We start from the raw sequence: 27,283 nt of genomic DNA, 5'->3' as shown, positions 1-27,283 counted from the left end.
GAAACACCAATCCAAAAGAAGGTATGCACCCCAATGTTCATAGCAGCTCAATTTACAATAGCCAAGTGCTGGCAGCAACCTAGGTATCCATCAGTAAATGAATGGATAAAAAAACTATGGTAGATTTATATAATGGCATTCTATACAGCAGAAAGAAAGAAGGAGCTTCTACCCTTTGTGGCAGTATGAATGGAACTGGAAAGCATTATGCAAAGCGAAATAAGCCAGGCAGTGAAAGACAAATACCATATGATCTCACCTTTAACAGGAATCTAATCAACAAAACAAACAAACAAGCAAAATATAACCAAAGACACTGAAATAGAGAACAACAGGCTGACAGTGACCGGGGGGGGGGGAATTTTAGGGGGAAAGTGTGAAGGGTTTGCAAGAACAAGTATAAAGGACACATGGGTAATAACAAGGGTTGGGGGGGAAATGGGAGGGAGGTGGGGAGGGCTGGTGGGGGTGGGCTGGGATGGGGAAAAGGCAGAAAACTGTACTTGAACAACAATTAAAATAGAAAAAAAGTATAGCATGGTTTCAGACATCATTTTCTAAGCTATGATCAGTACTACAACCCTAGAAGAGAGAGATTTATTTAACAAACTGAAATCTGGTCTTAAAGGAAGTTTTACAGCTTCTGGGCTTTTTCATACTCTAAATTCAGTGCATGGCTTGATCTTCTCTCAGCCTCGTGGCAACACATCTGGAAATACTACCTACGCATCACTAAAACTTTCATGGGGCTTTGGCATGCTTTGAAATACTGCATATATGATTATAAAATTCTCTTAGATTCAGCGGCATAATAAACTTAGACATGCTGATGGGTATATTATTGTCTTCATTAATCTACAGATGAAAGACTTCTTCAGTTCAAATGAATATTGTTCTGACCTCTAATTATTCATCAGTCCAGTGATCTATTGTGCTCGTGGGGAAGAAACCAAAATGGTGCAATTAAAGTTGGAACCAGTATTTGAAATAACTATATTTCCTTTTCATTATCATTATTATTAAATGGAAAGATCTGAACGTTTCAGTGTTTCAGATATTAGAGAATTATTTTAGGCTTATCACAGTTTAAAGCAGTGGTCCCCAAACTTTTTGGCATCAGGGACCGGTTTCATGGAAGATGGTTTTTCCACAGGCCAGAGTGCGGGGATGATTCAAATGCATTACATTCGAGCTTACCTCCTGCTGCACGGCCCAGTTCCTGACAGGCCCAGACTGGTACTGGTCCAAGATTGGAGGTTGGGGACCCCTGGTTTAAAGAACCTTAGACTTGGAGTCAAATCACTTGGATCTGGTGTCAGTTACATTGCTGACTGACAGTGTCAACATGGGCTGGTCACTTAAGCTTCCCATAACAGATGTGTGCTTCTTTATATGTAATAGTTGAACATAGTGTGCCTACTTGTTGAAGTCGAACCTGCTTACTCCTTTGGAAACCTGGGGGTGGGAGCATCACGGTTTGGGTACGGCCTCCATATGCACTCCTGCTGACCCTCCAGTGCTCACTTTGCCTGTGTTTTCCCGTCTTAGAAGTGAGAATGATGATTCTTCCTTTGAGTTTACAGAACTGGTAAAATTTAAACAGATATGAATGCGAAAACACTGGAAATAGATGTACCATACATTACAGATGCTGTAGTGTTGTTTACAGTGGAGAGTCTATGACTCATGGTTTAAGAAAATACTCATCTCTTCTTAGACTCGGGTTTTTGTACAAAATCAGATGATTATGCTTTTTCCTCTTTCGGCACTCTGAAAAACTGGTTTGAGGAGTTTCCCAGACCCTTGCATAAACTAAACTTAAACCATATGCTTAAACTAAATTGTAAGATGATGGATTACAGTGGTTTAGAAGGTGTTGAAGGTGTTAGAGAATTAGTATGTCTCAGGCCTTATGGGGTATTAAACTTTAAGAAACCCTGGACTTGAAGTCAGACCAGCTGATATGGTATCAGCTGGGTTCTTCATACAATTTGTCTTTGCTGCTGTGTTTCTAGTCTGTTAATTATGTTATGTTTCATGGAAATTTATACAAGGTTTCTTGGACTAATAAAAGGCATTACATTACATTCATATAAAACCAGTAGCTGTTTTGAGTACTCTCAATTTCCATGGACATTAATTTCTTTAGTTAACACTTTTCATCATGGAAATTGAAAGTGCTATTGTATGACTCTTAATTAAGTGTGTGGGGACTATCCTGTAATTGACAATTAGCTTTTGGCAGCAGTTGGTTTAGTGCGTGTGCATGCGCACGCATGCTTTGGGGTCGGAGGCACTTGAGTTTGAATCCTAGCTTCACCACGTGCTGGATGTAGGACCTTTGGAAAGTTACTTAAGCCTGTTTTTAAACCTCCATTTTTTTTTTTTTATCTAAGAGCGTGGTAATATATATCTCATAGGGTAATGAAGATGAAAAGAGAATGTGTATGAAGTGTATGGGCATTTAGCATGGTAGTCACTTTTCTCTGTGTCAATTTTTAAATTTTATTTTTTCTTATGGATAAGAAGTGGAAAGCTTTTGTAAGCTACACATTTATCTACTTAGTGTGGTAGGTCTGGAGACCATTGGCAAAGAAGCAGACTAAAGAGGGTGTAACATATGTTGTTGTGAGCTCTCATTTCTAATGTTAGTTCACCCACTGCTTAAGTAACAACTGGTATTTCCAGATCTTTAGAATTTGAACATTTAATTTTACATGGCCCTGGGTATTAACTTTGAGTGTGTGACCAGCAAGTGGAGGGAGTGGAACCAGGTGAAGGCTATAAAACAAAGTTTATTGTGGTCATCTTGGCCCAACTAATCTTTCAAAGTAAGTCCAAGTAACATATCACTCCTCTTTTACTACATAGAGATGGGGGAAAAAGGCATTTACCTTAACACTTAAATTTTGTCATCTTCCTTTTTTGATGTTTCTCCAGCTGCTGTTCCATCCCTGACCCACCTTTGTCGTTTGGAAATTCGGGCCAGTCTAAAACCAGAACACCTACGATCTGACAGTTTTATCTGTCAGTTGCCACTTCCCAGGAGCCTACATAATTATTTGCTCTATGCAGAGGTTCTGAGGATGAATGAAGTTCCGGAACTGGCAGTTATTCAAGATGGAGAAATCAGCGAAACTACTTAACATATCTTATGTCTTACTTTGAAAACCGCCAAGACTAAGAGCCACAGATTATGAAGTCTTTGTGGTTTTATAGTCACTAAAGATGATTTTTGTTGCAGTGGTTGGTTAGGCTTTTTTGTGGGGGAGGCATTAGTTAATGCAACTGGGGGCTTCCTGGTCAGAAATACTGTAAACCCCACTCACTTTATTATAGTTTCATCACCAGTACATTTTGTGTTGTGATATTTATTTACCTAACTGTTTTTTGCTTTATTCTATTAGCGAACTGTGGTTCTGCTTCTAATGTGCACATGGCATATTCCCACGGATGATTCTGGGTTTGTCTCATGCTCGGGGCTTAGGTAGAAGCTTACATATAACTTGACTGGAAGTGGACGCAGAGTGGGGTTGGATATGTTGTTATCATTATTTCATTTCAGGGTGACTATTTCTTGTGTTCCTGATAGAATTTTTTTATATTTTGTTCTTATTTCTTAATTTAGTTACTTTTATGAATAATTGATATTTATTGGCTTTTCATGGGTAAACTCAGAAGAATTCTTTTAAAAAATATAGAGAATAAATTGTTTTGCTGTTGTTTTTTCTCTTTTTCAATTCCTTTATACTCTCTTTGGCTAAAAAAGACTCTATTTCTGCAAAGGCAAGAACAGATCTAACGTCAAAAAAGATATTCTCAGTTGAAAAAAAATTACGTCGGTATTGGGACAAATAAGCATTTTGCCACATTTAGAATACAAATCAGGAGACTGGAAGGGGCAGAAAGGTACGTATTTCTGAGTTACTTAATATCAAATACAAACATTCAGTCTCCATTCAGCCTCCAAATCAGAGGGCAGCTTTGACCCTATGGAGCAAAATTGCCAATTCTATTAATATTATAGTGCGTTCTTTTTTATCTAGATAGGCTAACAAATAGTGCATGAAATTTAGATCTCAGAGTCCTAGGTTAATGAGACTCCGCCTCATTGATTTACAATGGCTCAGTCTGAATCTACAGTCAGAGAGGACTAAACACTGGATCAAATGAACCATAATAAGAGACTCTGGGGACTAACCTTGAAAGACAAGTTGTGAAAGTATTACTGTCATGACAGACACCTAGAGATGACATTCAAAGGAGGGCAAGTCTTCTGTCCTAGGGATTCTGTGGCTTGAAGTAGGTGGGAGTGGGTCAGCCAGGTCCATCTCCAATAGTCCTTGGCTGTTTGATAAACGTACCGATGATGGCAGACCAAATGATGGAGGCATCGTGAAAAGTCCGACTGAACTCAGCTAATTAGAGCTGTAGTTTCTGCCTGTGAAGTAGAGATAGAGTTTGAATATAGGTATACAGGCAGAAATAGGGAGCATATGGAAAACCAGGTGGAAATGCTGGTACTGAATAAAATTCCAAGAATGTGTGTACTGTGTAGTATTTTTAAGATGTTCTAAACTTCATTTTTTCAAACCCAGAGTCTGTGATTTTTAGCATAATCAGTTTTTTTGTTAGGGCCAAATACAAATAAACTGTTTATATTTGTGTGTGTCTTTTTATGTGTTTTTCTTCATGTTCAAATATGAAATAAAAATTCAACTATCCATAACTTATCATTGAGCTCTTATTCTTAAAAATCTGAAAATTAATACTTCAGAGAGTTTTAAAAGCCCTTAGTATTAAAACAAATGATTTTACTTAGTATGTATAGTATGTCTTTCAGATATTTTATAATAAAATATTTATGAATTTTATGACCTATAGCAAGGAGTCAGTGAGAAAACTTAAAAGTACCTAAAGGTTGGTGAGTTATAGTTACAGTTTCAGTTACAGTTTCTGATCAAAATGATACATCTAGTTAGTGTAACCTTTAGGCTCTGCCCTTCATGCACAGTGGTTCTTTAATACTGTTTAAAGTTACTTTGAGTCTAATGAAGAATCCCATACAATAGTTCTATTGTAGTGGAACATATTACCAGAGCTGGACTCAAATCATATTATAATAACAGTTGCCCAGACTTCACCCTTCCTCGATTCGATGTTATCTTTCGAGTGTATTTCCTGCTGATCCTCCTTGGTATACTGTAAGCAATCCAGCATTCTTTTTTGTGATCATTTGATGTCAGGATATCTTTCTGTGATCATACTGTAAAAGTGGTGACCTGAACAGCTTCTTTAAATTTTCCTCTTTGCCAAGTAACAAGTGTCTTGACATGCAGCTTTCTGGTGGCCCAACTTCCAGAGAGCAGTTGTACTCCTCCTGTGTCCCGTGATCACCTACGACTGATAATCCTTGACACACAGCTTGTGTCATATTTATACTGTATAACTGGTTGATATCTCTAACTTTAAATCTGTGCTTCCCACCTAAGTCCATGTGTAAATATGTGAGTTTGACACACAGCTTGTATAACTCATATTTATACTGTATAACCTGTTGATATCGTTCACTTTAAATCTGTGCTTCCCACCTAAGTCCATGTGTAAATCTGTGAGTTTTTGTGATGTTTATGGATGGATCTTCAAGTCTTGTGTCAAGTCCACATTGAAGACATGAATATTTTTGACTGGTTCCTCCCTAAAATTCTTCTATAATTTTGTTGGTTCTTAAAAACTTACAAGTAATAATCCTAATAGGAATCGAAATAACTACATGTGTTTTCTGGACCTGATGGTTCCCTCAGCATAGAATAAATATAGAAAGGAGTTGAAAAATTCATCTAAAAGTTTGCCTTTTACTTTCCCTTAATTATATTTCTTACTTAGTCTTAGGAATATTTATTTGAAGAGGAACTAACTCTCAGTACAATTGGTGCCAGCAGGTGTCTCTTTTGGAAAAATTTTAAATGCTGAAAATGGTTCCAGGGCTAGTAAAGTTGCTAGGAATCTGATCATTTTCAGTTTCATGATCATTAGTTTTAGATCTAAGAATATGGGGAAACAACCAGTAAAACTATGCACTATCTTCTGATTTCATGAGTTCATCCTCTATGTATAGCAAATAAAGAAAAATTAAAATATATTTTATTGATCGTGCTGTTACAATTTTCCTGATTTCCCCCCCTTTGCCTGTACCCAGTAGCCCTCACTCCCTCAGGCAATGCCCCCACCCTTGTTCATATCCATGGGTCATGCATGTAAGTTCTTTGGCTACTCCCTTTCCTATACTGTACTTTATATCCCCATGGCTATTCTGTAACTTTCTATTTTTACTTACTAATGCACCCAGCTCTCACCCATTCTCCCACACCCTTCTCCATCTCTTTATGTTTATCCTTTAGCATTTTAATAATGATGTGTCTTGGGGTGGGTTTCTGCATCCTACTTCTTCGGGACTCTGTGCTTCCAGGACTTGTCTATTTCCTTCACTAAATTAGGGAAGTTTTCTTTCATTATTTTTTCAAATAGATTTCCTGATTTCTTGTTCTTTCTCTTCTTCTGGGACCCCTATGAACTGAATGTTGGAATGTTTAAAGTTGTTCCGTGGGCTGTTTACACTAGCTTCATTTTTTTGATTTCCTTTTCTGGTTGTTGTCCTGATTGGTTGTTTTTAGCTTCCTTATATTACAAATCATTTATTTGATTCTCAGCATCACCCATTCTACTGTTGTTTTCCTGTAAATTGTCCTTCATTCAATTAGTGTATCCTTCATTTCTGACTGGATCTTTTTCATGCTGGTGAGGTCCTCACTAAGTTCCTTGAGCATCCTTAGAGCCAATATTTAACCTCTGCATCTGATAGATTGCTAATCTCCATTTCATTTAGCTCATTTTCTGGAATTTTGATCTGTTCTTTCATTTGGGCCATGTTTCTTTGTCTCATCATTTTGGCAGCCTCCCTGTGTTTGTGTCTATGTGCTAGATCTGCTTTGACTCTTTGTGTTGATAGTGTGACCTAATGTAGTAGGTGCCCTGTAGGGTCCAGTGGCACAGCCTTCCTTATCACTTAAGCTGGGTAGTCAAGGTGCACCCTGTGTGTGGGTTGGGTACACCCTCTTGTAGCTGGGCCTTGATTGCTCTTGGCAGATCAATGGGAGGGATTTACCCAGGCCAGTCAGCTGCAAAGCCTGGCTGTGACCGTTTACCTCCAACCTCTGCCCAGCTGTGCAGGGGCAGGGTGTTGGTGATCTGACGTGGTCTCTGGCTGTCCACTGGGTGCACTGGCCCTGGAGTTTCCCAGGTGGTGCAGGCCAAGATCAGCCCCAACATGTGTTTTGCCAGGGCCAACCTGCCTGAGTTATAAAGCGATCTGAGATGGCTGCTACTTGTGCTGGGTTGTGGATCTAGGCTGCTAGATCCAGTCCTGGCCTCACCGTGGCTGGGTGTTGCTTGTTTGAGAGGATTTAGGGAGTTGTGAAGCAAGAGCCAAGACCAGCCACTCGTACGGAAAAATAGCTTGCTTGGGACTGTACATTGGATGGAGGAGAGTGTCTGGGGATCACCAAAGTGGGTGAAAGAGTGTCAGCCATGTTGATGGAATCTTAGATATGGCGCCAGTCTCCTGGCTCTGTGGGGAGAGGGCAAATCCCCACACCAGACCTTCCAGCCCAGGGTTCCAATGCCAGGAAGACACACCCTCGTAACTTCTGGCTGTGAAAATCTGGGGATTGTGGCGGAGTGAAATGGAGGGTGTGTGGCATCCCAGACAGTTCCTCTTAAAGGGCCTGCATGCACATCAATTTACTCAAGACTCCCTCTGAGCTCTAGTGCTGGGGCAGCAATTTTAAAGGAACCAGGGACATACAGAGGGGAACTGATTTATGTAACATCAGGGTGAGGGCTGAGGGAAACAGCTTTCTGCCAGACAAAAATGCTGGCAAGAAGCCATTGTTTCTTATCTGAGAACCACCTCACCCTCCACAGAGCCCAAAGGCAGGTGCCATATTTGAGTCTCTATTCATGTGGCTCACACACTTGCCCTATCCTGGTGATTCCCTGAAGCCCAGTCCCGTCCAACTTGCAGGCTCATCCAAGCCATGTCCAGTTGCTTTTCCATACAACTGGCCTCTTTTGCCTCCTCATGGTTCAGACTTCCCTGAACTCTCAAGCAAGTAGCATCTGGACTCTGTATACCTCCTATTTCTTGCTGAGTAACCCCAGGCCCATCACTAGCAGCAGTCTGCCTGGTTCACAGCTTGGCCTCTACTGGGCACTTCCAAGTCCAGCACAAATTGCAGCTATCTGCAGATGTTTTTGTAGCTTATGCCAGGTGGAACCAAGCAGAGGACAGGTAGTGGTTGCCTTTGCATTTCCCAGAAGGCTCCAGAACCAGTGCATCTGGTAGACTATGCTGGATTATAATCGTACCACCTCCACAAGCAGTGCCAATAGTAATCAAGGCTTGTACAAAGCCCACGTGGACACAACCTGGAGTGTCCAGCTCGGATGACTGGGGAGGCTACACTACTGGGGTCTACAGGGCATCTACTAAACAAGGTCATTCTTCCAACTTTGGGAGATGTAGCAGCTCTACTAATACATAAAAATAAACAGGAAAGCAGCCAAAATGTGGAGACAAAGAAAAAGGTCCAAAATAAAAACAGGAGTCTCCAGGAAAAGAGCTAAGTGAAATGAAGGCAATCTGTAGATATAGTTCAAAACGATGGTTAAAGAAATGCCCCAGGAACTTAGTGAGAAATTCAACAGCATGAAAAACTACATAGAAAATATAAAAAAGCATCAGAAATGAAGAATGCACTACTGAAATGAAGAAGAATTTACAGGGAGTCAACAGAGTAGATGATTCTGAGAATCAAATCAGCAACTTTCCTTTTTGCAGAATTCAAACATGAAGACAGTGTAAGGGGCCTCTGGGATAACTTCAAGCATACAAACATTCTCATCATGGGGGTACCAGAGGAGAAGAGAGCAAGAAATTATAAATTGTATTTGAAGAAATAATGACAGAAAACATCTCTTACTTGGTGAAGGAAGGCATACAAGTCCAGGAAGTTCAGAGAGTCCCAAACAAGATGAACCCAAAGAGGCCCACACCAGGACACATCTAATTAAAATGTCAAAGGTTAAAGACAGAATCCTAAAAGCAGCAAGAGAAAAGCAGTTAACTACAAGGGCATCAGCCGATGCCCTTAAGACTATCAGCTGATTTCTCAACAGAAACTTTGCAGGCCAGAAGGGATTGGCAAGAAATATTCAAGAGATGAAAAAGCAAGGAACTACAACCAAGATTACTCTATCCAGCAAAGCTATCATTTAGAATGGAAGGACATATAAAAGGCTTCCCAGACAAGAAAAACCTAAAGGAGTTTACCACCACCAAACACGAACTGTTAAAGGATCTTCCTTAAGAATAAGAAACTATTAAAAATATGAACAATAAAATGGCAATATCTATCAATAACTGAAACTAAATTCAAAATAAATGTACAAGCAGGACAGAAACAGACTCATAGATACAGAGAACATTTTGACGGTTACCAGATGGGAGAGAGGTGGGCGATGGTGAAGAGGTGAGGGGATTTAAAAGTACTAGGGGGTAGTTAAAGAATAGTCATGGGAATATGAAGTACAACATAGGGAATATAGTAAAAAATATTCTAAACTGTCAGATGAGTATGAGATTTATCAAGATGATCACTTAGTAAATTTTATAATGTCTACTCACTGGGGGGGTACACCTGAAACTAACAGTGTATAGTATATGTCAACTGTAATTGAAAAAATTTTTAAATGGTTAAAAAAACTCAGAAAAAAAGGAGGAAGTTCTACCATTGTGGAGACATACTCACCCAGTGTGGGGGCGACTTTCCTCGCAAGTCCCCCCATGTGCCATGGATGAGAGTAATCGTGACTGAGACATGATGTGATCTGCTTGGGGAGGAGAAGTGGCCATTTTCCCAGAGGAAAAAGGCCTTGAGCAGTGGCCAGTTTCTCGGGAAAAAGGCATCATTGAGCTCCCTCCTCTAGGGGTTTTTATTGGGTTGTAATACACAGGAATACAGAGTGGCAAGGATCAAAGAGTAGATAACATTTCAAAGAAATCTGAGGGTTTTGTCTGAGTCCAAGTTTGTCAGGAACAGAGTTTTAGGCTTTCCTGCTAGATCCCTTAACATATGAATGAAAGCACTCTTAGCAGAGCAGATTTCACAGGTTTATCAGGAAGTCTTTGTGATGCCAGATTTTCCCCCAGGACATGCTCTAGTAAGGCAAGGAGCTGCACCTCTCCCCAACAGGTATTCAGGCTTAAGGGGATTAGAGCCAGGAAACACTTCTCCCAGGGGACATGGGGACTCCGGCTATCTCAGAGCTGGGGGGCGAGAGTCCATTGCTCTTTGTTGCAGCCCCTCCAGTCCTTCCATGATGGCCTCCCAAGTGATCGTGTCTGGCCTAGGTTGCCCCTCCTCTGAGTGGTTTACCCATCAAGGACTTCCGACCATGATTTAGGGGCAGGGAGGAAACTGAGGCAGCATTTGCTGCCAGAGACATGCTGTGTTTCCTGCGGCTCACATTCCAGAGGTCACTGACTCATCTTTAGCCATAAGGGGTAGAGTTATAATTCCTGAAACCAGGCTGAGCAGTCCACAACAACTCAGTATTAATGCTAACATGTATGTTGGAATATGTTCTTAATTTCTTAGGCTTTTAAAAAATCTGTATACAAATTTGAGGAGTGTATTTTTGTCATAGTTATAATCATACAACAATTCTGTAGTTTGATGAAATCTTTTTTTTTATCATGTTAATGATACCTGTAGCCAGGCTCAAGCAATGAGTTACCACAAATTCTGAATTGGTAAGAATGAGAAATAAGTTATTTCTGGGTTGATTTTTTTTTTTAACTTAAATGCCTTCATAAAGAAAATAACCCCTCCCTCCTGTTTGCAAGGAACAGAAGAAAATGGAAGTTATCCTTTTTGAACTTGAGCTAGTCATCTGGTCTCAGCCCAGAATGGTTGTGCAGTTGCATATCCCTTGTATAACTCTTACGCCTGTGTATGGTATGTATTTTTAATGAAGGAGTTGAAAATACCACTGTTGCAGTAAAGATTTGTGTCTGCATGATTTTCCTGTCTCTTGGCTTCTCTTTCCTGCGTGGCACTAATAGCGAAGCAGGACATGTGGTAATTGTCATTGGTGCCCTGAGACTTTTGAAAGCATCTGTTTATGTCTCTTTTACCACCCAGTGGTGAGCATAAACTTCTCTTCACTGCTCTCTTATGTACATGATAAAAGTCTGTCATGAGTATTATAAGTTGCTAATTTACACTCTTTTTTTTGGTACCCTTTTTTTTAACATGGTGGAATAGCTGAAGAAGAAAATCCATCTGGTGACTAACTATGACTATGATTTGATTTGAATTTAAAAAAGGTGTAATACTTGTGAGGTTATTACAGAATATTAGATCAAACAATATGTGTCAAAGGTAATTCCAAGCTAGAGTAGGTCCATAAATAGATGCATTAGTTAGTAGTGGTATAGTCTTTTTAAAAAATATTTTATTTATTTATCTTTAGAGAGGAAGGGAAGGAGAGAAGAGAAAAATATCAATGTATGGTTGCCTCTTGTGAGTCCCCTGCTGGGAACTGGCCTGCAACCCAGGCATGTGCCCTGACTGGGAATTGAACCTCGATCATGTGGTTCGCAGGCCTGCACTCAATCCACTGAGCTATACCAGCCAGGGCAGTAATGGTATAGTCTTGCTTTTGGTTTTGACACTTAAAAAATTACTTAGTTTAAATGATAAAATTTAAATTCTTAGGACTTTTGCTTGTAATTATTTGGTTTTATTAAGCCCATTTAAGTGTTATAATTTGGTATTTGTTTATGTATATTGATGTAAGTGCGTTATGTATACTGATTCTTTTTATCCTTTTTATTATGGAAAAAGTAGAGAATTGTATAATGAACTTCCCCATTCCCATCACCCAACTTATTTCCTTCTCCCCACCAATTTTCTCTGTCCCATAGCCATTTTGAAGCAAATTGGCAATATAGCAACTGTAAATATTTTAGTGTGTATCTGTAGAAATCAAATGCTACTTTTAAAAAATACTATAATGCCATCATTATATTTTTCTTTAAAAAATCAATAATTTCCCCTGGCTGGTGAAGCTCAGTGGATTGAGCATGGGCCTGCGAACCAAACAACCATGGTTCATTCCCAGTGAGGGCACATGCCTGGATCACAGGCCAGTTCCCAGCAGGGGATGCATGAGAGGCAACCATATATTGATATTTCTCTTCCTCTTTCCTTCCCTTCCCCTCTAAAGATAAATAAATAAAATATTTTTTTAAAAAAAGATTAGTTTACATTTAAAAAAACACCAGTAATTTAATGGAAGCTATCTTTAACTTTTTAAAAACAATGTCTCAGCTGTTTTCACTACAGGAACTCATCAATCTACTCAGTATTTATTTTATATGTTTTTAGTTGTCCTGTAACTTTTAAAATGGTTTGCTTAATACAGGTAAAAAAGTGTCACATGATGTGATTTTTTTTCTTTGAAAATTTTTGGTTATTTTTTCATAGCATTTCCCACAGTCTGGATTTTGCTGATTATATTTCCATGCCATCTTTTAACATACACCCTATATTTCTTATATTATTGTATATTTCTGTACTAAATTGCCTCAAAATGTAGCAGCTTATTATAATTACCTTTATTATTGTATATTTCTGTACTAAATTGCCTCAAAATGTAGCAGCTTATTATAATTACCTTTACCACACACAGTTTCTATGGGTCAGGAATTCAGGAGTGGCTTGCTGAGTGGTTCTGGCTTAGGGTCTGTTAAGAAGTTGCATTTGGACTGGTATCAGGGGCTGCCGTGATCTAAAAATAAAATTTAAAAAAGTCCTTCAGGAGCTGAAGGATTTACTCCAAGATGGCTCATCTTCGTGGCTACTGGCTGGAGGCCTCAGTTTCTCATGATGTGGACCTCTCCAGAGAGATATTTTTATTGTCCTCGAATGCCAGCTGGCTTCTTCCTGAGCAAGTGACCTTAGAGGGAGAGCAAGGTGGGTACCACAGTGCCTTTTTATGATGTATTCTTGGAAATCACACCATCATTTCCAACACATTGTGTTAGAATTGAATCCCCAGGTACATCCCTTCCTCGAGGAGAGAGAAATTGGGCTCCATTGTTTTGAAGGGAGGAGTATCAAAAAATTTGTAAACATCTTTGTAACTCACCACACTTCTGTTTTCTGTTAATTGGTAGGCAGATGCTGAGAAGGACTGGCTACATAGTTTGCAGGGCCCAGTGCAAAATGAAAATGTGGGACCCCTGTGTAAATTTTAAGATGGGGACAGCAGAGTATTAAACCAAACACGGGGCCCTTCCAAGCCCAGAGCCCTATGTAAGTGTACAATGGCACCCATGAAACCAGTCCTAGATGGAGAGGCTTGACCAGGTGCAGGTTTGATTCTCACATACTCTTTGTTCTTACAGTACTGCTTCGTAGTAGGTGTCAGGTGCTTCATCTCCCCTAGTGATGTTAGGAGCCATTGGTGATCACTAACTAGAACTATTAATTCATTAAAGTTGTATTTCTTTTATTATCTGTAATACTTTGAAAAAGAGAACTTCCCTTAACTATGTGGTTATTCTGAGGTCAGGTATGTATGGAAAAAGTAGTAAAATCCTTGATTTGGATAATGAATTGATTCTCTAATATCCTTTAAGGGTGATCAATACTTTTAAAATATGAAACATATTCACAGATTAGTTTTTTATTTTTATTTTTTGTTTTGATATTCTTTTTATTTTTTGTTGTTTCAATTATCTTTTTTCTTTTTAAATGTATTTTATTGATTATGCCATTACAGTTGTCCCATTTTTCCCCCTTCATTCCCCTCCACCCTGCACACCCCCTCTTACCCACATTCCCCTCTTTATTTCATGTCCTTGTGTCATAAGTTCTTTAGCTTCTACATTTCCCATACTATTCTTGCCCTCCCCTGTCTATTTTCTATCTACTGTCTATGCTACTTATTTTTTGTACCTTCTCCCCCCTTCTCCTTCTCCCACTCCCCTGTTGCTAACCTTCCATGTGATCTTCATTTCTGTTGTTCTATTCCTGTTATACTTGTTTGCTTTTGTTTTAGTTGTGGTTGTAATAACTGTGAGTTTGCTGTCATTTTACTGTTCATATTCTTTATCTTCTTTTTCTTAGATAAGTCCCTTTAACATTTCATATAATAAAGGCTTGGTAATGATGAACTCCTTGAACTTGACCTTATCTGAGAAGCACTTTATTTGCCCTTCCATTCTTAATGAAGGCTTTGCTGGATAGAGTAATCTTGGATGTAAGTCTTTGTCTTTTATGACTTGGAACACTTCTTGCCAGCCCTTTCTTGCCTGTAAGGTCTCTTTTGAGAAATCAGCTGACATTCTGATGGGAGCTCCTTGGTAGGTGACTGTCCCCTTATCTCTTGCTGCTTCTAGAATTCTCTCCTTCATTTTTATCTTGGCTAATGTAATTATGATGTGCCTTGGTGTGTTCCTCCTTGGGTCCAAGTTCTTTGGGACTCTCTGAGCTTCCTGGACTTCCTGGAAGTCTGTTTCCTTTGCCAGATGGGGGAAGTTCTCCTTTATTATTTGTTCAGGTAAGTTTTCTACTTGTTGCTGTTACTGTTCCCCTTCTGATACCCCTTTAATTTGAATGTTGGAATGTTTCAGGATGTCCTGGATGTTCCTAAGCCTCTCCTCATTTTTTTGAATTCTTGTTTCTTCATTCTTTTCTGTTTAAATGTTTCTTCCTTCTGGTCCACTCCATTGATTCGAGTCCCAATTTTCTTTCCATCACTATTGGTTCCCTGTGCATTTTCCTTTATTTCACTTAGCATAGTCTTCGTTTGTTCATCTAATTTGCAACCAAAGTCAACCAATTCTGTGAGCATTCTGATGACCAGTGCTTTGAACTGTGCATCTGATAGGTTAGCTATCTCTTTGTCACTTAGATGTATTAGCTCTGGGGCTTTGATCTGTTCTTTCATTTGAGCCATAATTTTTTTGTCTGGTTGTGCCTGTTTTGTAGTGAGTAAGGGAGCCTTAGGTGTTCACCAGGGCGGGGCAACCCAGTCACTGGGTTGTGATGCTATATGTGGGGGTGGGGTCAGAGAGGGAACAATGGCGCTTGCTCCACTCTCTATTGAGTTTCAGTCTCTTCTGCTGCTTATCCACAAACAAATTGGGCCCTTCTGATGCTGGTTCCTGGGTGGGTGGCCTTGTGTAGGTTCTAGGACCCTGTGGGTCTCTCCAACGAACTCTCCTGTGAGGCTGAAAGTTTCTCCCTGCACCTCAACCCCCAGAAGTGTTTTCAATCAGTACTTCTAGGCTTTATTTCCTGTCTGGGGCCCTGGGTTGCACAGTCTGTCTCACTGCACGTTTTCATCTGGTTTATCTGTGCTTGAATGTGTGACTGAGGTCAGCCAACTGCCTTGCGTGCCTCACTGGGTCTGGGTCTGCTCATTTCCACCTTGAGTCTGGGGTCCACCAGCCACTGCTTTTTCCAGCCGTGACCCCTCTCTGCCAGCTGCTGATTCTGCCTCTCTTACCGGTCTGGATGAATGGTTGCCAGATTTCCGTACAGTTCAAATTTCTGTCAGTTCCTTTGTTTCAAATTTTTGTTGTCCTTAATTTTGGTTGTGCCTAATTTTGGTTGCACAGTCTGTCTACCTACACCTTCATCTTGGCCCTAAACAGACTCTTGTTATATTCTAATCCATTTTATTTTCTTTGAGATGGTTTTTATTATATTTTTTCCATTACCATTTATTCCTTTATACCCTCATCCTCTAATCCATTGTCCTTACTGTCCTTATTGATATTCTAATTGTCCCATCTTTAGCATTTAACTGGTCTTTGATAATTTTTTTGCTTTCTGCTAATAAGAAATTTCAGGCTTATCTTGTATATTCCCTTCCTCAGACCTTTCCTTCCAAGAGCTTTGTTTACTTTTTCAGAAATGGTATATTACATATTATATACAGAAACACACACACAGTAATCTTGGCATTAGGGGTGTTCATTTCATCTAGTTTATCATTGTTCAGTTAACAGACCTAAGAAATAAATATATATTCTGTTTATATTGATATTTCAGATACAGGATTACATTTTAAAATTCAATTTCAGTGATTTTACAACTATGTATTTCCTTTCCTATATGCTGAAAATTCTACTTCTCCATGACACTAACAATTGTTCATTTGTTTTATGCGAGATTCACACACAATAGTCTCAGAATAACAATTTCTATTCTACCAGTGATAACACTAGTGAAAACAGTTTAAAATCCACCCCCCCCAACTCACTAGGGGTGTACAGTTCAAAGTGCTATCTGTGTTTTAAAGTCAGTCAAGTGCACAGGGGTGTGTATTTCATTTTGTCTATTAGGAATTGTTAAAATTTAATTTTGTTTTATAATTACAAGAAATATTTACATAATTCAAAGTTAAATGTAGAGGAAAAAGTATGTTCGCAGAAATCTGACTTCTATCCGCTGTTCATGTGACTTACTCCCCTCTCTCACAGGAGGCTTTTTATGGTTTGTAGAAGGACACGGACAACAGTGTGGCGGTTGTGGGGGGCAGGGGGTGAGCATTGGTGGAAGAGGATATAGGGGGATAAATGGTGATGGAAAAACACAATAAAAATGAACAATCAAAAATAAACATTATTTTATACATGTATTCTCAAAGCTCTTTCTTAGATAAGCAGAAGAGTAGTATATACAGTTTTCACCATCTTGATTTTTTTCACTTAATAAATATATTGTTCCATAATAGTATATAGAGATGGTCCTCATTTCACGGCATCAGTGTGGATCCACCAAAGATTATGCAACCTTTCCCAATTGATAAACATGTTGAAACTGATATTTCTACATTTGTGCTAAAACATTGCAAATGGTGCTGCAATGAGTAACTTTGTGTTGTTTGCATTTTTACCAGCTTAGCATTGGAAGATTCCTAGAAGTGAGATTGCTGGATCAAAAGGTAAGTATGTGTGCATGTTGGCTAGATATTGTCCATTTCCCTTCCATAGGCAAATAGTGTGTGCCAGTAATGTTTATGAGAGTGCCCATAGAGAAAGTTGTCAAATGCATGGCAATTTGCTGGTCTCATAGGTGAGGAATGTACGTCAGTACAGTTTCAGTTTGCATTGCTCTAATGTGCAAGATGGAACATCTTTTCATGTTGGTGGACGGAATGGAATGCAGCTTTAATGATTTCTATGTGATTATCCAGTTATCCTAACAGTATTTGTTAGAAAATCCATCTTTTCCCTACTGATTGAGAAACTGCCACCAATTGACACTGCATCTCTACTGATTGAGAGACTGCCACCAATTGACACTGCATTTCTACTGATTGAGAAACTGCCACCAATTGACACTGCATTTCTACTGATTGAGAGACTGCCACCAATTGACACTGCATTTCTATATGCCCTTTTCTTCTCTGTTGGTCTGGCTTCTATGTATGCACCTCTACCAAACTCTCAATAATAGACATAATTGACTGACTCTTCCTTTTTCACTTTTTTTGACATTTTCTTGTGGCTGTTTTCCCTTGTTTGTTTTTCCAGGGAAACTTTAAGTCTTTTAGATCCAGTAAAATATTTTATGGTATTTTCATTGAGATTGTGCTAAAGTAATTTAGAGGGAATGAACATCTGTATGTTATCTTCCTGCAAGAACGTGGTTTGTCTTTCCTATTGTTTAAATCTACTTTTGTGTATTTCAGAAATATTTTATGGTTTCCATTTATATTCTCTAACTGCTTTTTTGTTTGTAAATATTAAAGCTGTTGATTTTATAACCCACCGCTTCATTAATAACCCACCGCTTCGTCTCTGTTTTTAGTAATTTTCCCCCATTAATTTCTGTTGATTTACTATTATGTTTTCCAAAGTACAAGTATATAATCATGCCATCCATAAATAGAGATGTTTTCCATTTTCCTTTCGATTCGTAAACTTTAATGATTTCTCCTCTTTAACTATATTAGTTCACATTTTCCACCTTTAAAGAGCTTCCAGATTGACGAGCGCCTTGCCGTGCTGGGAGAGCGGTGCACCTGGAAAGGTATGGAAGTTCTGTGCCCCTTCCCATACAGGTTGCCCTATGCACCTCTTCCAGACTTATATCCATTATAATAAAGAAGTGGTGGTAAAAAAAGTGCTTTTCTGAATTCTGTGAGTTATTTTAGCAAATTATGGAAGCTGAGGAGGGGGTCGTGGGAGCCTTCAATTTATGACAGGCCCTGATTGGGTCTGAAGTGGGGGCAGTCTTGTGGGATGTTACATGAACTCCAGGTAGACAGGGTCAGGATTGAACTGAGCTGTAGGACACTCAGCTGTTGTCAGAGAATTGGTTGATGTGAGGGGGAAAAAAATTTGGTGTTGGAAGTAAAGTAGTGAAAAGAAAAACAGATGTTTAACTAGTAGTAGAGTATAAGAAAAAAGATTTTAAAATATTATTTAGTATTGACTATACTAAATTGATTTTCTCAGGTGTGTGATGTGCTATTTTAATATATAGACCAAAGGTTTTTAAAAGGTTTTAAATTGTTAGTCTTGATTCCATTTCTTTGGTTCCTCCTTCAGTAATTCCAACACCATGTATTTTGCATCTACTTTGTCTACTTTATACATCTGTCACTTTTTCTCAAATGATTATATATTTTTTTGAATTAAGATTTTCTTTTTTTGCGTGTTTTTTTAAAGTATTATTGTGTATATTTGCTGTGGTGTTCTGGTTTAGTCTTTACTTCTGAAATTATGTTTTTCTTTTAAATTATTTTTTAACTTCTTATTTTCTTCTCTGTCAACTCTTCAGTCTTGTCACTTCTGTTTTCCTGCTTTAAGTGTTTTTTCAGTCTTCTGGCATCTTAGTTTCTTTTAGCTCATTGTGAAGTACGAGGCGATAGTTCTCATGTTTGTGGGCCTGTCTCTGGCATGTTTTTACTGTCTGTAGGGACGCTGTGTTCACTCGGTTTTATTCTTACGTCTACTTTGATTTCACCTTTTTGTCGCTTTTTTGTGTTAAATAGATATTTTTCTAGTGTACAGTCTTAATTCCCTTGTCATTTCTTCTACTACGTATTTTTGAGTTATTTTCATAGTGGCTGCCCTGGAGATTGCAATAAACATAATTTATAGCAATCTAGTTCAGAAATTAATATCAACTCAATTTATTATTATACAGAAACTTTCCTCTTGTACAGCTCCATTTCCTCTCTAATTTGTGTTGTCACACATTAAATCTTTGTACATTCTGTGCTCATAAATGCAGATATATAATTACTATTTTACCTGGGCTGGGTATAGAACCCAGTTTTCTTGATTTTCTTTTCTTGTGCTACTATGTACCTCAGATGCCATGAGACCAGGTTATCCTACCTGCACCCAAAGGACTCCAAATGAATTTTATAAAAACATCATTGTAGCCCTGGCCACTGTGGGTTGGTTGGTCGGAGCATTGTCCCATAGCCGAGAAGTTATGGGTTGCTTCCTGGATAGGGCACATACCTAGGTTGCCTACAGATTCTTGACGTTCCTTAATAACTACAAAATAAACCATGTTCGTTCAGCTAAGGTGTTTATAGCAATATGAGTGGCACAGTTTGAGAGAGTAAAATATGTAAAGGAATTATTTTGTCAGTGGCTGGTTTAAACTGTATGTGTGGAGCTACATTTCTAAATTATTTCTTAAAAATTATTTTTTTTTGTGGTGGTGACATGGCCAAGTTGGCAGACTTGGGGGCAGGGTTCCTCAGTGGAGCAGAGCCTGGTTCAGAGCCTGGAGAAGAAGAGTTAGAGATCCTACACCGGAGCCAGTAGCCAGGTCTGGGACCTGCAGAGAGTGGTGAGGTGGTGGGAGGGCGGTGGCAGAGGGCTGGTCTGCACCCATCTTGATGGTCCGCGTCCACCCTGACCACGGCATACAGGCCACAGGCAACCTCTTTCGCAGGCTGCAGGAACGTGCAGGAGAAATGAAGCCAATAGTGTCTTTTACAAAAGCCATGACCCCAAATAATCAGCATTGTGAAAAATAAGAAAAGCAAATCACCAAGCCAGACCCACAGATTTGCAAGTGCAATGAGCAGCCATGCCCAACTAAATGGATAATGACAGAATGGGCCCTGAGTTTATTAACCTGTGGAAAAGGGGTGCAGAGCAGACAAGTGACATGTACGTAACAACTAAGTAATGAAACCAAGTTCAGGGTCCCAAGAGGGACTGTGCTGGGCCATAACCCACCTCTGGCCAGTGCTGTGAGGGCCAGGACTGCATGACCATGTGGGAGCAGAGCGTGGTCAGAGTGACTGGGCAAGTGTGCCAAAGGTGTTTGTCACTGGACCTTGATGTATATTAACCCTAGAAAGAAATGTGTCCTTTTCACCAGGCCCAAGGTGGCTGAGGACTGTGAGGATTATTCAAAATGCTCCCTGTGGTCAGTGGGTGACTGGGCTAAGCTGCATAGGAACTTCAGAATTTTTTTTTGTTTTTTAAAAAATGTTCCCAACACTTATACACACTGGAGTCAAAGCCCCTCTTATGAGCTCACTGGCTCCACCCCTTCACCAGGTTACCGTGGACATTTGGCTAGAGAGATGCCAACATTCTACATTCTGAGCTGTTGGAGAGGGAAGAGTGAGAAGGAAAGAGGAAAGTTGTGTGAGCTGTTGGAGAGGAAAGAGTGAAGGGATTCAGGAGCATCTTTCTGTGCTGAGCTGATGCGGAATCCACCTGAGAGACTGGTGAAGATCAGGTACCACAGTACCCACTACCACAACGGTGGTGCGGCTGAGATCTGGAGCACCCAGTACTGCGACAACGCGGCAGCTGAAGTCAGTGGCTCCCACCACTAGGAACACGGTACAACATTATCCCTGGGAACACGTTGCCCCTCAGGTGCAGAGCATCCAACCCAGAGACCATGGTGCCACCGAGGTCTGAAGCACCTACCTGCAGGACCATGTTGCCCCTGAGGTCTGCAGCACCAACCAAAACCTCAGTGCCACTCATGGCTGAAGCAACTACCAGGACACCCGTGGCTCTCAAGCCCTACCTGGCCAGGTGAGCTGGGACACAGGAGGCTTCTAGATGATGGACACTAGTGCTGGGCTCAGACTCCAGGAAGCAGGAATACTTCCCGAAAGGGAGGGCTGTAGTAGCCCCCATATCACATTTTCCTTTAAAAAATCCTGCTTTAAAGCAAGAAAAGCCAACAATAGCAGTGATAGGCCTCATAAAAAAGACAATGGAAGTGATGAAGCTGGACCACCAAGTAAGAGAAACTCAAATCCAACAAGAGTGGTAATGGAGGAAGCCAGCTGGTTACTCAATGAAAAGTCACTTTTTCCGGGCTAACACTAAAGTCATGATAGTGAACTTGACCAATAATGCTAAGAAGTATCGAAGGGCAATCAAAAATCAGTGGGACAAATATGCCCAAGAAAGTGGTGAGATGTTACCAACAAGACAAGGATCAGCCTCCAACTATGCAATACAAACTTCAGGGTTTCAAACAACACAGCTCTTGGAGAAAGAAAAGCTGGTCTCCAATTTCCAGCAGCAGTGGGAGCCACTGAGGAACATGCCACTGAGGAAGGGAGAAGGAGTACAGAGAGCTGCAAACAATACAGGAGGAGCTAAAGAAAGCCAGAGCTTAGACAGCTGCAAAGGCACAGGCCCTGTGCCTCCAGGAAAAAGCATTACTGGAGAGGCAACGGTGAGCACGCTGGGGGAGAGAGAAGAAAAGGAGGGCCTGGGCCTTGGAGGGGCAGCGGAGAGCGTGCTTCTCAGCTGTGCTGCCTCCAAAGAGGGAGCCTGGACGTACACAGAGAGTCCTTCCAGCAGTCCCAGAAGTATTGGGAGTAAAAGACCCCCCAAAGCTAGTTAAAGATTCAGAAGCAGCTGCAGCAGGAAAAGTGGTGGTCTGCAAAGAGCTCACTTGCAGACAGGCAGGAACTAGAGTCCAGGAAGAGCTCACTGTGTGATGTGCCAAGAAACCTGCTTAAAAGACTGGAATCCTGGAAGAGCTCGCAGCAGGGTGTTCCAGGGTCTCAAAGAAACTCCCAATAGGGAATCGAATCACAGCTGAACTGCTGCATATTTGTGTGATCAGCTTTCTTAATTAGGCTTTTCTTTAATTAGCTCCTGTTGATAAACCAGATATTCCTCACACCTCCAGATCTCGTAACACCACTTGCCAAACACTCATACATGAAATCAGGTGGAGAAAACCACCTTGAATAATTGAAAGGAAAACAATTCTGTGATTTATTCCATCTAGCTGAGGCAGATTTCTTTATAGGAATACACCTTTAAGGATAGCATCTCAGATTGACTATATGTAGTACATTCTGCTTGTAACAGAGGGGCCAGGCCAAATCACCGAGAGAGGGCAGGGGGTGGAGAGAAAACCCCAAGATTGAAGGTCAGAAGTGACTTGCCCTCCCTATGAAGGGAGGGGCCGCCAGAGCAGGAGCTTGTACAGAGCGTGTGGGACTGAAGACTTTGCCCCGTTGCTAATAAGCATGGTGGCCAGAAGAGGGGCAAAGGCAAACATGGCCAACACTGGCCTGCATTGCTTGGAAAGGGGGACACTCCCACTGGCTTTCGGGGCACATGGGATTTTTAGAGCAGACTTTTAAACAGAGCATGCTGGGAAGCAAAATCAGTTGGTTCTTTTCCCTCCCCCAGTGTGGGGGCGTGTCCACAGTCACCAGCAGGCCTGACAGCGGTGGCCAGTGCAGTCCTGTGAGTGGAGGCCTGGAGGCATAGATTCCAAGGTGCCTGGAGCTGGACAGTGACTGGAGACTAGTTAAGCCACTTACGTTTATGATGCTTTAGGTGGGAAAAGAGGCTCCTTGGGCCACCTTGAACTGAGCTGGTAGAGGGTGACAGGGTGATTGTTCTTTGGGAGTCTGAGAGGAGATGGGCTTTCAGGCAGAAACTTGCTGTTATTTCCAAAGACCTTGGTGATAGAAGCACTGTGAACAGATTTGTTCTTTTGTATTTTCAGTTCTGAACCTATGTAGTAGTTGTGATGACGAATATTTAAATAGCTATTTTTGATGTCATACTCTTTTTCTTTCCCCTTTTGTTAGATAATTTAGAAACTTCCCATTATTTCAAATTATAATATTGTTAAATAAAAGATTCCTTTCTTAAAAAAAATAAGATTTATAAGTCAAAAAAAATCTATAGGTCTTCCTAACATTTTAAAGGACCTACTTTGTACAAGAGCTATGAAGTTTGTAAAGCAAGATAACTTTAAAGTACTTAGTAGGAGAAAGATATGCATGCACAAAGACTATTAAAAAAAGTATGTGATAAAAGTTAGGTCAATAAATTGTTGGGACATTTGAGAAAAGGAAGAGGATGCTTTTATCATCTTCAAGTCACAGTGCCTGTGGTATTCAGAGAGGCCTATGCAGGGCAGAAAACAGACACAAATAAAGGGGGGAAGCTCCACCAGGTTCCAAAGGACTTCATTGACGGCAAGACTAGTGAGCCAAAGGAATAAAATATGGTGGTTTTTAAAAATGTTTTCTTTTAGAACGACCAGCTTGAGATTAATATTGATCCTTGCAGCCAATTCAAACTTTCATTCTCCTGGTCTTCAGTTCTTCATGGGCAAAAGCTCCTAAGATAATTTGCATCACAAACTCAAAATCACCAAGGAGCAGCTTTACTATAAAAGAGTAACCATAAATGCTTGAAGTGTGATTCAGACAGAGAGGAGGAAACCACAGCAGGAGGAATTTTTGCCCATTCAATATTAGTGGTTCACTTTGTTTGTCAATATAAGATCAGAACTACGCTTTTTTTTGTTCCTGTTTGCAAAACATACAAATAATATTGGTCTTAACAATCCTTTGACTTTCTCTCCAGAATATTTAGAAATCTAACAAGATGCTTTTAACTGGTTCAGAGGGCAGTTTATTCATTTTGTTCTATTTTTAATCCCCTAAAGACCCACTGCATGAAATGGGATATTTATGACCTGTGACTAATACCTGGTACTCATGATGGACAATGGCTTCCATCATTTAAGAGCCACTTGAGGAGGGAGAAAGACCTCCAGTGACCAATAGGGCATTAAAAAATCTAATAAACTGCAATTACTGCTTTAGTAATAAAAAATAATGTCTTGTTAGACATAAAAATTGCAAGAAATTTATTTAAAGATAATTTTGGAGTCAGAAAGGGAGATTTACACATGTAATTATCCTGTTGATTGAGGTAAAATGAATTAACTTGTTCTCAGTAAAAAATGTCAGAGGGCATGCCTATATTATTCTTTTTATATGTTATAAGCCTTGGGAAGTTTTAGATATTGGTGGTGACTGCAATTTCAGAGCAATTATTTATGGTAATAGTTTCCTTTGCATATTGTTCAAGTAGGGTAGCTTTAGAGGGGGTTGGTATGGAGGAAATGGGTGTAGACCTCCAGAGACCTGGGAGTCAAATGACCATTTCTTGTCAAACCTGAGTACTAGCATATCTAGGGGGTGATTTGAATAGTTGGAACTTTTTTCCAGAATCTTCTGAGTTCAAATGTGAACCCCTAGAGGATCTAGGGCAGCCCTATGTGATTGCGGGGGGGCACCTTAAGTTTATCCACTGGGCAGAATTTGGCTTCCCCATTAATTTGTTTTCTTTACTTTTCTACTGTCATATCCATGATCTACCCACCTACCACCAAAAATTGAAATTGCTTAGCTACTCACAGTTGTTATTTTTTCTTTATATATTACTCAATGTAAGTAACATATTTGTATTAGTTATTGCTGCATAACAAAGTACCACAAATTTAATTCCCTAAAACAATACACATTTATTATCTCAAATTTCTGTTGGTCTGAAATCTGGACATGGATTAGCTGGGTCCTTTGCTTTAGAGTTTCTGGTGAGTTGACAATCAGGGTGTCAGCCAGAGCTAGGGTTTCATCTGATAGCTCCACTGGAGAAGGGTATGCTTCCAAGTGCATGTGGTTGTTGGCAGGAGTTAGTTCCTTGCAGTCTGTTGGACTGAGAGCCTCAGTTTCTTGCTGGCTATTGGCCAGAGGCCACACTGAGTTCCTTGCCACACGGGTCTCTCTAATGTGGCTGCTTGCTACATCAAAGTGTACAAGACAAGAAAGTGATAAGAGTCTTCTAGCAAGGCGAAAGTCACTGTTATGTAACTTAGTCATGGGAGTGACAACCATTGCCATCTTCTGTCATCCAGAAGCAAGTCACAGGTCACATCCACACTAAATGGGAGGGGATTACACAAGGGGTAACTACCAGGAAGTGAATACAATTTGAGGCTCTTTTAGTGTGTCTTCCACAATATTATTTTATTAATATTGAAAATATGTTCTGTTAGAAATTGTAAGCAGGATGGGTAAGTCTTTAAAAATATCTCACAATCTTACGATCCAGAAATAACTATTAATATTTTAGTACATATTCTTCCAGTCTTTTTTCTGTTTTATACATTATTAAAATTAACAAAAATATAGTCGTAACTTGTGCACTCTTGTATAATCTATCTCATTTAATTTCTTATGTGATGATATGCAGACACTGGTCCGCAGTGTCTGTGTCATTACGGATGAGATGAGACATTCACGTGGACTACTGAGTCCTGTGGAGGAAAAGGGACAGCATGGCTTTTCCCTCAAGGGGAGCACAGCCATGGCCCTTGTCGTGACGGCCCTTTATTGGGTTTCCCAGCACATTACATGATGGTCCTCATTTACTATGCACAGGTTGCTTTAGGTAGTTACCTTGTACAGAAAACAAAGGAGCCAATGCTGCTAATCACAGCACAGAAGAAGGATATTTGCAAATGAAAAGGAAAAAAGTGGTTGGACCAGTTACACTCCATACTGGGGAGTTTTATCATGGATTTTAGGAAGTTACATTAAGCACTTGTTATCTCAATTCAGGGAGAGGGAGTTTTTAGCAAAAGCAAGACTCAAAGTGACCTAGGAACATTGCAGGCCTGATTCCCCGTGGGAGAACCTATCCATGGGCGTGGGTCCTGTGCATCTCTGAGTGGGAGCTGGGCCCACACCATGCAGAACGGTTTCCTACACTTAGGCTTTCTTGCAGGCTAGCACATAGTCTTCTATACTGCTTTAAATGGCTGCATAAATTTATGCTATGAATAAGGCCATGATTTATTTAATCCAGAGAATTGTAAACTTTTTATGTAAAAAGAAAAATTGTAAATGTTTTAGGAGTGGGGCCATACAGTCTGCCGCAACTGCCCATCTCTGCAGTTACGGTGTGAAAGCGGCCATAAGTAATATGTCTGAGTGTGGGTGTGGCTGTGTTACAGCGAGTCTCTGTTAATGGACACTGAGACTTGAATTTGACCTACTTCTTTGTCATAAAATATTACTCTTTCGATGTATTTCAATCATTTAAAAGTATCAAAACTATTCTTAGCTTGCAGGCTGGATGTGAAAAAGGTGTTAGGTTGGATTTGGTCTGTGGGTTGTAATTCAGTTTATTCTGTTATTTCTAGAAAGATATTCAGATAGTTCCATATTTTTAGTATTTTAATTAATGCTTAGATTAACATCTTGGTAACTAAGTTTATATGTCTACTTAAGATCACTATTGAGGGCAGATTCTTAAAAGTAAAATGATTGGACCAAAGGTTATGCACATAAAACTTTATGCTTCTTGGTAAATTATCCTCTATAAAGGTGGTGTCAAGTTTATGCTTCTACCATAGGGTAGGAATGTGATTATTTTTTTGTGTTCTCTCCAACAGTGGGTGTTATCTTTTTAGAAATCTTTGCCAATATGATAGGTTTAAAATGTCAAAGATTTCTCTTTTCAACAAAGTTTATGTTATACATTAAGTTAACATTTAGACAATTTATTTCAAATCTGTGGGGTTTTTTCCTACTGTAGACTTAGGTATTCTAAGATAACTTACCCACTTGGAAAGACATGCAAATACAGTCAGGTTTAGAGCCACTTGGATATTAAGAATTAATAATACTGTGCTAACACCTTTTACAGGAGATTTTTGATTAGAAGACTGACTGATGAAGCCTCTGCCTATTTGAACTGTTGGCATTACATTACCAGAAAAAATAAGTTGGTATATTGACATTTTGTGGTATTTAAGGTATAAGAGTTGATTATATCCATGAAAGATTTAATCAAATGGCT

At 39.8% G+C, this 27,283-nt stretch overlaps 1 protein-coding gene across 3 annotated transcripts in view; it reads left to right on the top strand.

The window, feature by feature from the left end:
• ASB3 (ankyrin repeat and SOCS box containing 3) overlaps positions 1-4,659 on the top strand; it is an 89,176-nt gene extending 84,517 nt beyond the window's left edge. For 2 of the 3 annotated variants that reach the window (XM_037047896.1, XM_037047895.1), the window contains exon 10: positions 2,941-4,659. In XM_037047896.1, the coding sequence (XP_036903791.1) occupies positions 2,941-3,146 (206 nt within the window). In that variant the 3' untranslated portion in view covers positions 3,147-4,659. Of the gene's footprint in view, positions 1-2,688; positions 2,832-2,940 lie in introns of all 3 variants that reach the window. The other variant, XR_005066753.1, reaches the window with a different exon arrangement.
• The last annotated feature ends 22,624 nt before the right edge of the window (positions 4,660-27,283 follow it).

This window comes from Sturnira hondurensis, unplaced genomic scaffold (assembly GCF_014824575.4).
Source record: "Sturnira hondurensis isolate 20B ecotype Veracruz unplaced genomic scaffold, ASM1482457v3 Scaffold0006413, whole genome shotgun sequence".
Classification (NCBI taxonomy): domain Eukaryota; kingdom Metazoa; phylum Chordata; class Mammalia; order Chiroptera; family Phyllostomidae; genus Sturnira; species Sturnira hondurensis.
This window is presented reverse-complemented; position numbering and strand designations above follow the sequence as displayed.